The following is a 13,660-nucleotide window of genomic DNA, read 5'->3' on the forward strand; positions in this document are numbered from 1 at the left end:
CAGCAGTAGCAGCTTCTAGTGGGCTCCAGCCCAGACACCCCAGCTTCTAGTGGGCTCCAGCCCAGTCACCCCAGCTGAGAGAACATACAAGCACTGTGGCCAGCAACTTCAAAGCTCTGTTGTATTTCTACATGATGTAAATTCCTTAAACAGGCAAAACCACTGGCTGCTTTTAACAAAAAAAAAAAAAAAGAAAAATCATTAGTCTGCACATTTATGTGCTTAGGTAATCAAGAAATACTGCATTATTGTTCCTTGAACGTTCTGAGAAGCTTTACCTCAATAGGGCATGAAACACACATTATTCACAAGTCTGTCTTTAAAGCCAAATGTGTGAGAAGGGATATAGGTGAAAACGTGCTGAAGCTTACGTGCCATCTAGGGATGCGGGTGACTGCACAGCTGCCTTGAAAGGCACCTAAGAAAATCTGCATTACATGTGTATATTCATCTCAGTTTACTGTATATTCAGCTCATGGATTCCTCTCCCCAGTTGCACAGGATGAGGACAGTGCTATACATGAGAATATTGAGAAGTGAACTTAGCAAACAAATTGAAAACAACTGAAGACATACTATTTGTCTTAAGAGCTCCATAAACCTCAGATGTACTTAACTGGTAGTAGAATATGAGCACCACTGGTATCAACAGGGAATTCTGTAATGATCTAAGGACTGGAGAACCTTCCAAGTGAAACATTCACCAGGGCTTTCCAAGCAAATCAGGTTACTAAAATATTATTGAGGGAGTATTTGGAGGCAATATGAGGAAAACGTTTCTGTATAGAATTCTGTACTTGTGTTCAGGTAATAAACAGAAAGGAAACAATGGCCTGTGTTAACGATTAATCTGTGTCAAAGGCTTAAAATAATAAATAATACAATTAATGATTCCTTTGGTAAGTCTATTTGGAAAAGGAACTCTGGGCTCTGAACTATTTCACTGATTCAGCTGAGATTCAGCAGAGAGTGGACAGAAATCCTGTGGAAGTCACTCCAAAGTTCAGTCCCAGAGATGCACTTTGAGCTTGGGCTCCAGTACTGTGTCTGGGTTGCAGTGTGAACGTGCCCTTACGAATTTTACTGTAGCCTGCCAAACCAAGACAAACAGGTTCTGGAGTCCTGGCATTGCTATGCTAAAGTTTGCTTCACAAGGCAGCGCTGTTTGCTGCAGAAGGCAAAACATGTCAATGAATGTCAATATAGGTACCAGAGAGCTCTGCTCCCCAGAATCTTATTCTCTATCATGTAAAAAGACACTGTGACCCACAAGGCTTTGAATCTGTGATCTTCTTACCCTATCTCTTAGTCTGTAATTAAGAAAAGACCTGCAAATAGGTCAGACACCCCTGTGCTTTCCTGCTGAACACAGCTTCAGCTGAAGAAGAGATGTATGTGAAGACAATCGTTCAATCTGAAAAGCTTATTTCCATTACAATGCAAATTGAGTGTGAGACTTTCGGTAACCTTGTGAAACGGTAGATCATTGCACCATCTGAAGTTGGGTATGTTCTGGTAATAAGCTGTGAAATGCGATCACAGAGACATATTTCCAAATTCTAGAAGACATTTCTAAGGCATTTTTATCAGGACTAGTAATAATTCTTCCTAATTCTACAGAGCATCATAGTGAAGACTTGAAATACTTTCCCTTTTTATGTGGATAAAGCCGTAGCAAAGCCAAGTGTTATGCTTATTATTACTGCAAAATTATTCTTCCCTTGTTACTAACATACATATTTTAGTTTTCCAAAGTGGATTTTAGGAGTGCTGGGCTTCTCACAAATACTGTTTTTTTATTTAAGTGGAGAAATTCTTCTCAGTCCTTCTTTTAAAAACAGAGTGCTTGAAAAACTGCAAAGCCTATGTACATGGAAAAATGCAAGATCAGGCAAGCAGGACCCTGTGAGCCTGCCGGCTTCGACAGGGAACAATAGCATTGTATTCTAGCATGCTATAATTCAAGCATTTTTTTTTCTGGCATAATTCTGCTTTCATAAGAGGCAGCTTTTTCAACACCGACACATACAGCATCCCAAATCTCCTCATTGTCTCACCACCGGCACACACGTAGCCATGTTGGTGGAGTTTCGTACTTTGCTCTAGAACAATTGTGTTTTATGGGGCAGCAGCAGGAGCATTATCTGTATGCTGCTCACTGTCTATACCATAGTCACAAAAGCAGTGAAATGCTACAGTTTATAGATTACAATTTTTTTTATTTTCAAGAAGGGCCCACAGCCTATTAAGCACAAAGCTCAATTTCTCCCTTACTATGAAGATAAAAAGCAACCTTTAAACAAGACTCAGAGAACAGAAAGAAAAGGCTTCTTTCTTCTACATGGCATGGACAACTGTAAAAAGCTGTCAAAACTAACAGACAGCAACAAAGGAAAGGGGGCAGACTAGGGAAACCAACCTCCATCTGTACCTGAAGTCAGAGGAATGGAAGATGTACAGATGTAGCGTACTAGCTCTTTCTCTCAACAGGAGGCAGTGTGGTCTGCTACAAACAACTCCAGAGCAAGAACCAGTGTTCTTGTTTCCCAGCTTCAAAGCCCCCTGATGAGTATCTTCCTACAAAGATCTTGTCTTAATTCTCATCCCCAGAGAATTTTGGATGAAAAAGCAGTAGGTAAGTGCTGTGAAAAATAAGCAGTGATATCCAAGTTGTGTTGTAGAGTGTAACATTAATTATTTCAGGAAGAAACTGTAAAGAGGATCTTTATTTGGAAACCCCTTAATGGCCATTACTGGACTTATCCCCTCCTCTGTAGCCTTTAAAGAGCATAAAATGCTCATCCACACTATTGGGCCCAGAAATAGCCTATAACATGAATTGAAACCCAAATGAGTCAGGTAGGACCCAAAATGTAAAACTTCATTAAGAACTATCTAACCACAAACCTTCTAGAGAAGCTCATAAGTAGTCCCACCAGGGAGCTAATACCCCGTGACACAAAAAAGTACAAGAGCAATTCCTAATGCAGTTTGGAATCCATTTGTGAAGAGCTTAACACAGGCAGAGAAATACATTAATCTCTGTTCTACAGAGGAGGCATTTTTCAAGGAGTGTTTAACCAGGGACTGGTCAGGAGCAAAGGCAAACTAGTTTCCTACTAATTGAATAAACCAGTTTTGGAGCATGCTTTTATTGTGTAAAATGCGTTCAAAAACTATCAGGAGCATTTCTTCACACTATGGTAGACCTATTTGCTGGACTATGCTTTATTTTCTGAAGTTTCCTGGAAAGAGTTTCCTGGAATGTGAGATCATTTCTTCATTTCTCCCATGGGACGGCCACACGCGCAAACGCACACACACACACAAATAATAATGAAAAAAAAAGTGTGATGTATCTCCTGTAGAAACAAAACGCTGCTCCTGGTGCATACGTTCATGTGTGCACGTAAAGGAAACAGAACTAAGTAAACAAAGCTGTGTTCACAAGAAAAGCTGAGAGGGTTTCCTCTCCTATGTGGTGGCAAAGGAGGGACTGGAGAAAGCAGCTACACGGTCCAGCCCCAGCATCCAGGAGGCTCACTCTGGTTGCCTATTAAACACTTTCATGCATTTTCCCCTCTCCCTGTAGCGAAACTCCTGAGGCACACAAGAGAGCCAAGTTGTTTCGTCTGTCCCAGGCAAGCCCAGATGTGGATGCAATACCACCCAGGTGCCCTCAGTGGCCAAGGGGGAGGGGAGGTGCGGGGTGGCTGCTGCTTCCTCTTATGTTTGTTTTGTTAGGTCAGCAAGAGTGGGCTTCCATGCCCTGCTCTCCCCGCTTCCCCAGGAGCGTTTTTGCTGTGCCTTCAGTTCTGTCCCTCCTCCCCCCTTCCTCCTCCTCCTCCTCCCCACTCGCGGAGCGCCCCTCCTCCCGGGCTGCCACCCCTCCTTTTCCCCTCCTCTTGCACAGCCAGAGCCTTAAAAACTTGTTAAAAGCTCTCCCAGTGTTCCAAGGTAGAAAAAACTTTTACGAGGTATCAGCACTTTTCTTTCATTAGTGGGGAAGGAAGGATGAAAAATACAAAGTAGCAGTAGACTTTTAAAGTTTAAATAGGTCTGAGTTTCTGAACGTGCTCTTCCGTTTTACTTTAACCCTCCACAGAAGTATTCTGATCCAGTTTCACTGCTGATCAGCAAGGGTAAGTTGAAAAGTTTTCATTTTTCATCTTCTTGTGTATCACTTTTTTCTGAAAACACTTTTTTTTTTTTTTTAACCCCAAGCATTTTGTGTTACTGCGCTGGTGGCTGAACTTGTTTTAAAATACACATCTCTAAAAGCGTGAGTTCTCGTAAAGTGCTAAGTTCAGACTTGCAGAAGTTCTTTGCTTTCTTTCGTCTTCTTTCTGTACGTTTCTTCAACTCCTACACTTCCACAACTTCTAGCCTTGTTCCACTGAAGGAACTGCGGTGAAGCTGCAGCTGCGGGGCTGAGCTGCAGACTTGTTGCTGGTGCTTGGGTGAAATCCCTCCTTTCTGCCCTTCCTTCTCTCAGGGTAAATGTACTCCTTTAAAGAGCTAAAAACTGGAGGTGCGCCTCAGCTGCCTCGGTGGTACCGAAATTGCATCAAAAGTCAGCTACAGGGAGACCTTGTCCTGAGTGCACCCCATTTCTGCCCCGCACATTTTGCTTTCTTATGGAAATCCTGATTGATGCCTACTAGTTTGCGCGGAACAAGGTTCTTAATTAGGTGCTTTGTTAAATGCGGCAGCTACTGCATGGTGACTTGCACGTGGTCTTCCTGATAGGTTTTCACCTCTTCTTTTAATATAGATGTGATAAAATCCAGACGTGGGTTATGAGTTTTTAACCTGGTTTGTATATAGTTACTCTGTTTTAGCAACCTCGGTGAGGGATTTTAGAGAAGGAATGTGAGATACCATGATATGCCTTACCACGCTGGCATAAGTTTGTGAAAGTTTTGGGTAGATGTAAATGAAAGTTGTCTAGGAGGAACTGGAAAGAATACCCACAATATGTGTCATAATTCCAATATGACACATTCCCTTTATATTACCTTGAAGGCTTAAATACCAAAATGCAGAGGAAAAAAATGCTTCATGGCATCTGTTGGCGAACTAAGAAGGTTTTAAGTTGCAAGACCTGGAGTGGTTTCTTGCAGCAGTTGTTGCTTGCTGCTAGCAAGTAGCTAAAGAGCTACACGAGGAGGCAGGACAAAGCTTTCATCTGAAAGACAAACTAAGCACAGAGTCTATCTTATCAAGTAACACGTTCTCCTCTCAGGCAAGAATACTGTGTCCTTATGTGTGTCCTCACATTCTGCCTTGAGATAACCAGCAAGCATCATGAAGTGGCGTATTTTGTCTGAGGAGTACCTTTTGATTTTTGTATGTGAGATTTATGACAAAAAAGCCCTGGTAATGGGGACATAAATGCGTTATGGACACCTTGTGCCCAACTTCTGTCTGTGTGCGTGTGTATGCGCATAGGGAGCAAGTTGGAGGACTCGAGTGAAGCTTTCATCCTGCCGGTTTTAACATCTGGACGACACACTACACTGCAGAATTTAAGCCTCAAGTCTTTGGGATGTTTACTGAAGTGTTTCCTTCAGAAACTTCAAAGCCAAACACTGGCACTGACCCATGATATCTAACAAGCATACAAATGGGAGAAGGGTGAGCAGCAGGCTGGGTTCAGGAGAGGGAAGAGAAGGATTTGATTTGCAACATAAATCTGAGCACTTATACACTCAAAGCGAAGAAAGATTCAACATTGTAACATTATCTCAGGTCTCATATTATGCAAGCCCAAAAGATTATTTCTGTTTGTCTCTGAAATGAGCATCGGTTTAGGCCAAGGATTCCTGTGGGTGTGAGGAAGGTTATATGACATTGAGCAATCTATCTGTTTCATCAGATATGTTGCTCTTTCCCCCAGTCTCTGGTATCTCTCCCCATGTTACCCTCTGAATTTATCCTTAGTGGAGGCACCTAGGCTGTAGCGTATGCAACAAATATGTTTCAGAAATCTAGGTTTCAAAATCCACTGGCAGGAGCATGAAGAGGGTTTGAGACCCACTCAGGGAATTGAGAGTTTCATCTTTGATTCAAAGCAAGTGAGGAAAGGGATGAATCTGGGCAGTAACACACAGGGTAGACCTGACTTGTACAACTAGAGAATATCTAAAAAAGTCCTTACAGTTGCTTTTGCAACTACACCTTAGAATTAAACTAGGTGTAGAGGGTACAAGACAGGAGCGGCAGAGGCTATGGGTAGATAGATCCACTAGCAGCTGACTACCAGCAATACTAGCAGACAGCGAAAAAAACCACAAAGTTGTGACACTTTAAATCCCAGTTACTGCAGCCATTTATCATGTAATCTTTGTCCAGGGGATGAAGGGAACTGAGCTCATCCGCAGACCTACAAATGAACTACACCTTTCCAGGGGAATGTGTGGAAGACATTCACTGACACTTGTAATGTTTCAGAAAACTAGTCTTCACTGTTCCAATCCATCCAAACCCCATCAGTTGTACATCTCAGCTGCTTTCTCTGCACTGCTGGTTGCTTTGGGGAAATACTCAAGCTGATTGATGTTCAAGGTCCAGAATCTTCTCTTTTGTTGGCTATTTGTGTGTGTGTGAGCACTTATAAAAAGGTAGGAAAAGTTGGAAAACCAAAACTTTGGCCTGTTTCCCAACTGCTTCAGCTGCACAATCCCATTTTAGAGCCCACTCTAACCCCTACCTCTCTTCCATCAACTAGCATGTGACCTTCTATCACTGTAGTCAGACCTGGGCATGTTACCACAGCACTGGGTTTGCGTTATTCTTCCTGGAAAATATGAACCAGATGACATGATGAATACTGTCCATAAAAAATAGTTCTAGAATTTCTTAATTGTGGCTTACAAATCAAATTTCTTCTATATGTGGTCATCCAAAACCCATGCAGATGAATACTGTCATATCTCCTGCTGCTCTATGGCTTTTTTCCCCCTATCTTTACTCACACACAGTAGGACCTGGAAGAAATTCATCTTTCAGAGAGTTTACTAGGCCGGCATTGGTCTGTTTCAGAAAAAAGTTATAATGCTGTAAAGTAATAGACAGTAAGAGCTTATGAAATACACATATTCATCATGAGTTGTATCCTTAAATTCCTGAAGTACTGAAATCAATTGATCAGGTCAACATCTGTCCTTCAGGGGACTCATTTAAGGTGTCTGGAAGTTTTAAAAGAAGTCCAGAATGCTGAGGAACTATTTTAAGGGTTATCTGCCATCCATTTCAAGCTATTTACAAAGCTAGAATACTTAAATAACTGATACAAAACCTCTTTTTATACACAGTAAACTAATACTGTAATCAGTTAATAAAAATGGTCTTTCAGTGCCCTGAAAGTAAACAAGTTAGAGCCGATGAATGAATTTTCTCTACAACAAAACAAGGTACTGTGTTTCATAAAGCAGTAGAATCTACTTAAGCAAAGGAATAATATATTTGTGCCACCACGAAGCTATCTGATTAACAGCACAATGTTTTGAATTGATGTGGGTTTTTTATCACTGGCAAAGACCAGCATGTAACTGATCTCTTTAAAAAAAAGTTGCTTTTCAAAGCTATGTATGAGTAATTCAAGCATGGAATGTTTCCTCCTGGAGTTTATATTGCCAGAGGACATAAACGAAACTTAGCGATTTTGCATGCTGAAGCAGATTAAAAAATAGGTAGTAAATTCTCAAAATATTGCAGGTGTGGGATTAAGTAGGTCAAAAGTGAAGTAAATCATGTTGCATTAATGGACCAGAGTGGAGTGTAATTAAAAAACAAACCACACATAACAGCCTAGAAATAACACGTCCTCTGTTTTCTTAATCAAACTGACAATCCAAAATAACATTTAGACAGTGAAAAAATATGTTGAGTCTGAGAAAAGTTTGTTAATGCAGTAGTTTTGAATCATCACAGACCTGACTAATTAAATCAAGAAGCTGTTACTTGGAAAAAGGCTCCTTCTGTCCACTTCCACGACATGGAGCAAATAGCTTCCCTTTAAAACAAACTTCACATGTTGTATAGTTACAGGCTGTTCTCTGTTTTAACAATTCCAGCCTGAGGAGGAACCTGGTCACATTTCACTCCAGTCTTTCGAGAGACCTCTGCACTCGTGTGCCCTACTCCTTCTCCGCCACCAGATCACATAAAGACACACTCTCCTTTCCTGGGGAGGATGAAAGCTGGGATGGCTGAAGGGATGTGTCAGATATAAACACACTGCCTACAACTCCTAGCAGCAGCAGCAGCGGCTTACAGATTTAAAAGTCTGAAGGAGCCTGACCCTTTGATGGGGCTTCATTCATGTGAAGAGCTAATTGCATGGGGAAGGGTCTGCAGGCTGCAATAGGTAAACTTCAGAGCAAGCTGACTAAGCAGACTGAGGAAATGGCCCTAGGATATTTTTCAGGAGTTAAAGGTAATTGTCATCTCTGAGCTATAAGAGTGAGCACTTTAAACACTTGTCTTCCATTACTCTCCCAGACTCTTTCCGATGGCAGGAACGGTGTGTTTTTATTTGGCATCTATTGTTATGCTTGAGCTTGCCAGACTTACAATCATGTGTTTCCAGTGACTCACTGCTTCTTGAAAGCAGATCTCCTTGGTGCTAAAATTTCCTATTTTATGAATTATCCAGAAAGGGCTTTTTTTCTATAAATGACCTTCACTAGGGAACATATCTGTGATGCGATGGGGAGGAAATCATTTGGACAATATCAGAACTATTAATACCAGGAAGGGATTACTCAGCATGCACGGAACAAATACCTATACCCAGCAACATGTACTTTAAAAGGAAAACTTTTTGATTATTTTTCCTTTTAAGTGCCCAATTTCACATATGTGTTCATGTGGGGCAAGTTTAAACATACGTTTTTAATGCAGTTAAGATTACCTTTCTCCAGTTGATAAAAATCCTATAGTGAATTTTGGTTTTCCTGTGAAGCTAGAACATAAAGTAAATGATTCCTTTTCTGTCACCCTGTGTATTGCTAGATATCCCCAAGAAGCTGCCTGTGTCCCAGAAATGCGCACTTTAAACTCAAGTGGAGAGAGACAATTTAAATTTGCAGTGTTCCACACTTGGAATGCAAACTGCATGCCAGGAGTTGGTTTAAAAACAGAAAGAGCTCATTTACCTTTTTTTCTTGTTAAGTCTTTTTTCCTTTCAAAACAAAGTGGAGGAATTTAAATACAAAAAGATGCAAATACAAAGCTGAAACTGATGAATCAAGCAGGCCACAGATAAACAGGAAACCAGTTCCTCCAATTTAGTAACATGAGCCTAGCTGCGCTTTGTGTATTTACTGGTTTTGGTTCATAAAACTGTAGGTAAAGTATGCTGTGATCTCTGTGCTGCAAATACCAATGTATAAACTGTGCATAGATACCAAGGTTTGTTTTTTTTTTCTGAAATTCAGTATACTATAAAGTTGGCATCATTAGGAGCTATACTCTTAACACACAAGATATGCAAGAGCTCAGTTTCACGTTGCTGTAGGAAATACAGCACACTTCCTGCAAGGATAAAATTTTAGGTACCCGACCCTGGCATTAACTTGGTATAACCTTTTTTATCTAGGTTGTATGATGGTTTTCTTTCTTACTCTTTTAAAGAGTGAAAATAAAAACTACTGTGAGTGATGCACACCGAAAGAGACAAATCTTTCATGTGTTCTTAGAATATTCAGGCTGTGCCACTCTGCACTTACACACCCTGCTTCACCAATGTGTCACAGCTGTTTTCTACCTGAGGCAGGTATATATCATGGAACTGAGGCTGCCACCAAGGAAGCTGAGGCTGCCACCAAGGAATGAAAGCAGGAATGAAATTAGAAACTTCTGTTTTTCATTGTGCTCTGAGACATTATGTGTTACTTTCTCTTTTTCACTTTCCCTGACTTTCCATTCCACCTGCAGACTAACTAAAACTCTGGTTGCTCTTCAGATCACGTAAAACACATGAAGTAAAAGCGAACTGACATCACTGCTCTATTAGCATTCATCTGTGATTCAGTGTATCAAAGGTATTAAAGCTCTGTCTTAACTATCGCTTTTTTTTGTGTGTCCTTTTTTAGCCAGCATCCTGTGAAGATGGGTGATTGGAGTGCCTTGGGAAAACTTCTTGATAAGGTTCAAGCCTATTCTACTGCAGGAGGGAAAGTGTGGCTGTCTGTCCTCTTTATTTTCCGAATCTTGCTCTTGGGGACAGCAGTTGAATCTGCTTGGGGAGATGAACAGTCTGCTTTCCGGTGCAACACTCAACAGCCTGGTTGTGAGAATGTCTGCTATGACAAGTCATTCCCCATCTCCCATGTACGCTTCTGGGTTCTGCAGATCATATTTGTATCTGTACCTACACTTTTGTACCTGGCACATGTGTTCTATGTAATGAGGAAAGAAGAGAAGCTGAACAAAAGAGAAGAAGAGCTCAAGGTGGTCCAAAATGATGGTGTGAATGTGGATATGCACCTCAAGCAAATAGAAATTAAGAAATTCAAGTATGGGATCGAAGAGCATGGCAAAGTGAAGATGCGTGGGGGACTACTCCGTACTTATATCATCAGCATCCTGTTTAAATCTGTCTTCGAGGTGGCTTTCTTGCTGATTCAATGGTACATTTATGGGTTTAGCCTGAATGCCATCTACACCTGTGAGAGAGATCCATGCCCACACAGAGTGGACTGTTTCCTATCCCGTCCAACTGAGAAAACCATCTTCATCCTCTTCATGCTGGTTGTGTCTTTGGTGTCTCTTGCTCTGAACATCATTGAGCTCTTCTACGTGTTCTTCAAGGGTGTCAAGGATCGTGTGAAAGGGAAAAATGACCCTTACTCCCACAGTGGTGCCATAAGCCCCTCCAAGGACTGTGGCTCCCCCAAATACGCTTACTACAATGGCTGCTCCTCCCCGACTGCCCCCTTGTCTCCCATGTCTCCCCCAGGGTACAAGCTTGTGACCGGAGACAGGAATAATTCCTCCTGTCGTAACTACAATAAGCAAGCCAGCGAGCAAAACTGGGCCAACTACAGCGCAGAGCAGAACAGAATGGGGCAGGCTGGCAGCACCATCTCCAACTCGCATGCCCAGCCCTTCGACTTCTCTGATGAGCACCAGAACACTAAAAAACTGGCGTCGGGGCATGAGCTGCAACCCCTCACCATTGTGGACCAGAGGCCCCCCAGCAGAGCCAGCAGCCGAGCCAGCAGCAGGCCTCGACCCGATGACCTGGAGATCTAAGCTTCTAGCTGCAGTACTTGCTCAACTATGAAACGACATGCATTGGAAGATGCAGTCAGTGCTGATCTTGTTCCAGTGGAGGTGGTACTTAACAGTCTCAAGCAGAGGATTTTAACAATCATAAAAGCAAACAAACAAGCGAACAAACTTTTAAAATACTTGCTGTTTTTTTGGGGGAATGTAGGGTTGGTGTGGGGTGGTACAGTACACATTGGTATTTAATGTAGCTGGTTTAAAGAATTTAAATACTAAAAAGAAGAAAAAAAATAAGAAAAAGATAAGTAGTCATTACTAAGGTAGGGGGGTGTTTTTTCTAGAAAGGCTGTAAATATCTGAGTGTATGTGTATGTGTGTACTATCATGTTTGTTTCTAAAGAATCTTCTGTAATACTAAAACCCAATAATAACTGAACTCACATTTGTCAGGGTGAAGTGCTGCCTGAAGATGAAAACATTTTTCCTATTCAACAAGCAAAAAAGTCCAGGATTGCCTCTGATCATTTCCCTGTCAAGAACATTCCATTCTTGGAAAGTTGCACTTTGAAGGTAAACTTCTCAATGTGGTCCTCCAGGTTGTCAAAAGGCTCCTGTGTGGACAATCTACAGCCTATAAATCATTCAACTCAAATTTCAGATATGGCCCACCAAGAAATGGTTTGGTCACCTGCTTTTCCAGCTCTTCACGCAGGTAGATTTTGTGATGTGCATAACCGGGATGTCTCCACATTAGCAGAACCAGCAGCCACACTCTTTTGCCCACAGGGATACTTGTGTCCTGCTGCTCTCATAAAGTCTAATTAGTATCATATAAAGCCCAGTTTGCTGCCACTTGCAGATTTAAGCACTAAGACAGGCAAGCAACTGGCTTTAGTAAATTTTGTCACACCCTCATGTCTGTTAAGGGTGTACATATGTGTGTGGATGTGGAGGTAAAGGTATACACAAAATACCCTCGGAAGCATACATTGGGAAATAAGCGCACACAGATTATTTGCAGTTGACACTTTCTCATGGGTATTGTGAAGATGTGGGCCACTGTGGTGTTTACATTCTCTGATTCCTTCAATGCAAGTCAAGCACATGTCATATTGTTTTTTAATTTTATAGAATATTTTCCACATATCCTAGATGGATGCTTTTTTAAAAAATAAAAAATCAAAAGGTCCTAGTCCTGGATGTCTTGCTCTGGAAAATATTTTGAATCAGTGGGAGTTTTGCCTGAACAAAGGCTACAGGATCAAGCCCAGGATGTAGTGAACCGTGTTCTTACTGGCGTGAATGATTTTCTTTTGTAGAACTTAGGGGTGAAAAAGACCCATTAGGTCATCTAGCCAATCTCCCTGATAGGTAATAATGATGCTTGAATGATAGAAGATGTAGTACTGTAAGCAAGCTTTAGTCTTTTATGTGAGAAACTTAGAAGAAATGCTTTGTGCTGGATTAATAATAAAATATGCCTACATGACTTTTGCAGCAACTGGTATTTTTCTTGTTCTGAATATTCACATTCACTGAACTGTAATGTCCACTCTGAGTTTGACAGGTCTTTCTAGATGGCTCTAGCAACTTTAGTGTTTACACTTAGATTTTGTTTGAAATGCAAGTGAAGTTGAAAGGATTTTTAAAGAGTACAATTCTAGCTAATTTATTTGAAATATATGCTAAGGAAATCTACCAGTTTCTTCAAATGCATAGCCTCTTAGCTGAACACAGGTTGACCAAGGAAATACATAGCTTGGTTTCATTTTGCAGCAACACAGATAAATTGTTTCATTTAATGGATTGTATTAATTTGTTTGACATTCCATGTTAAACTACTGTTGTGTTCAACTTCATTGCATGTATGCAGCCATACTCCATTGGATCATGTTGTCTGGAGAACATTAGTCAATAAAGTTTTAATTTAGTATAAATATATTTTCTAATTGTCTTTTACTGTTTTATATGGACATGTATCTTTTGTTTCAGTCTTACAATCCAAACTCGTTCCTCCCCTCTTTGTTTTTCCCCAGTTGCACTGCATTTTAGCAGTATTCTTTATTTAATCCATCTGGATTTACTTTGAACTGAAATTTCGCAGGACCAAATTCAGATACTCTCACAACTCTGAAAAACCAAGCACTGTTTGTGCTATGCCACTTCTGAACAAAGTCATACTCGGCATGAACTACTGCAATTCAAATCCTGCCATGAGCCCCAGAAAATATGTATGTATTTGCAAACTATTATTTAAAAGGTAGTAGTAGGATACTACCACATATTTTTTCAAGCAGTTTTTATATATGACCTATATTCAACCTTATGAAATCATTGCCTCTAGTTTACATTTCCCCATGTAATCAGATTTTTTGACTGACAGTGGGTTTCAGTTTATGGAATGAAATCCTCATTCCTTCAG

At 40.9% G+C, this 13,660-nt stretch overlaps 1 protein-coding gene across 1 annotated transcript; it reads left to right on the forward strand.

Moving 5' to 3' along the window:
• Window positions 1-3,903: 3,903 nt before the first annotated feature.
• GJA1 (gap junction protein alpha 1) lies at window positions 3,904-13,177 on the forward strand. Its single transcript, XM_005154714.3, has 2 exons — window positions 3,904-4,142; window positions 10,101-13,177. Exon 2 carries the CDS (start codon window positions 10,117-10,119, stop codon window positions 11,260-11,262), a length of 1,146 nt encoding a protein of 381 aa, XP_005154771.1. The 5' UTR covers window positions 3,904-4,142; window positions 10,101-10,116; the 3' UTR covers window positions 11,263-13,177.
• Window positions 13,178-13,660: the final 483 nt, after the last annotated feature.

This window comes from Melopsittacus undulatus, chromosome 3, assembly GCF_012275295.1.
Source record: "Melopsittacus undulatus isolate bMelUnd1 chromosome 3, bMelUnd1.mat.Z, whole genome shotgun sequence".
Classification (NCBI taxonomy): Eukaryota; Metazoa; Chordata; class Aves; order Psittaciformes; family Psittaculidae; genus Melopsittacus; species Melopsittacus undulatus.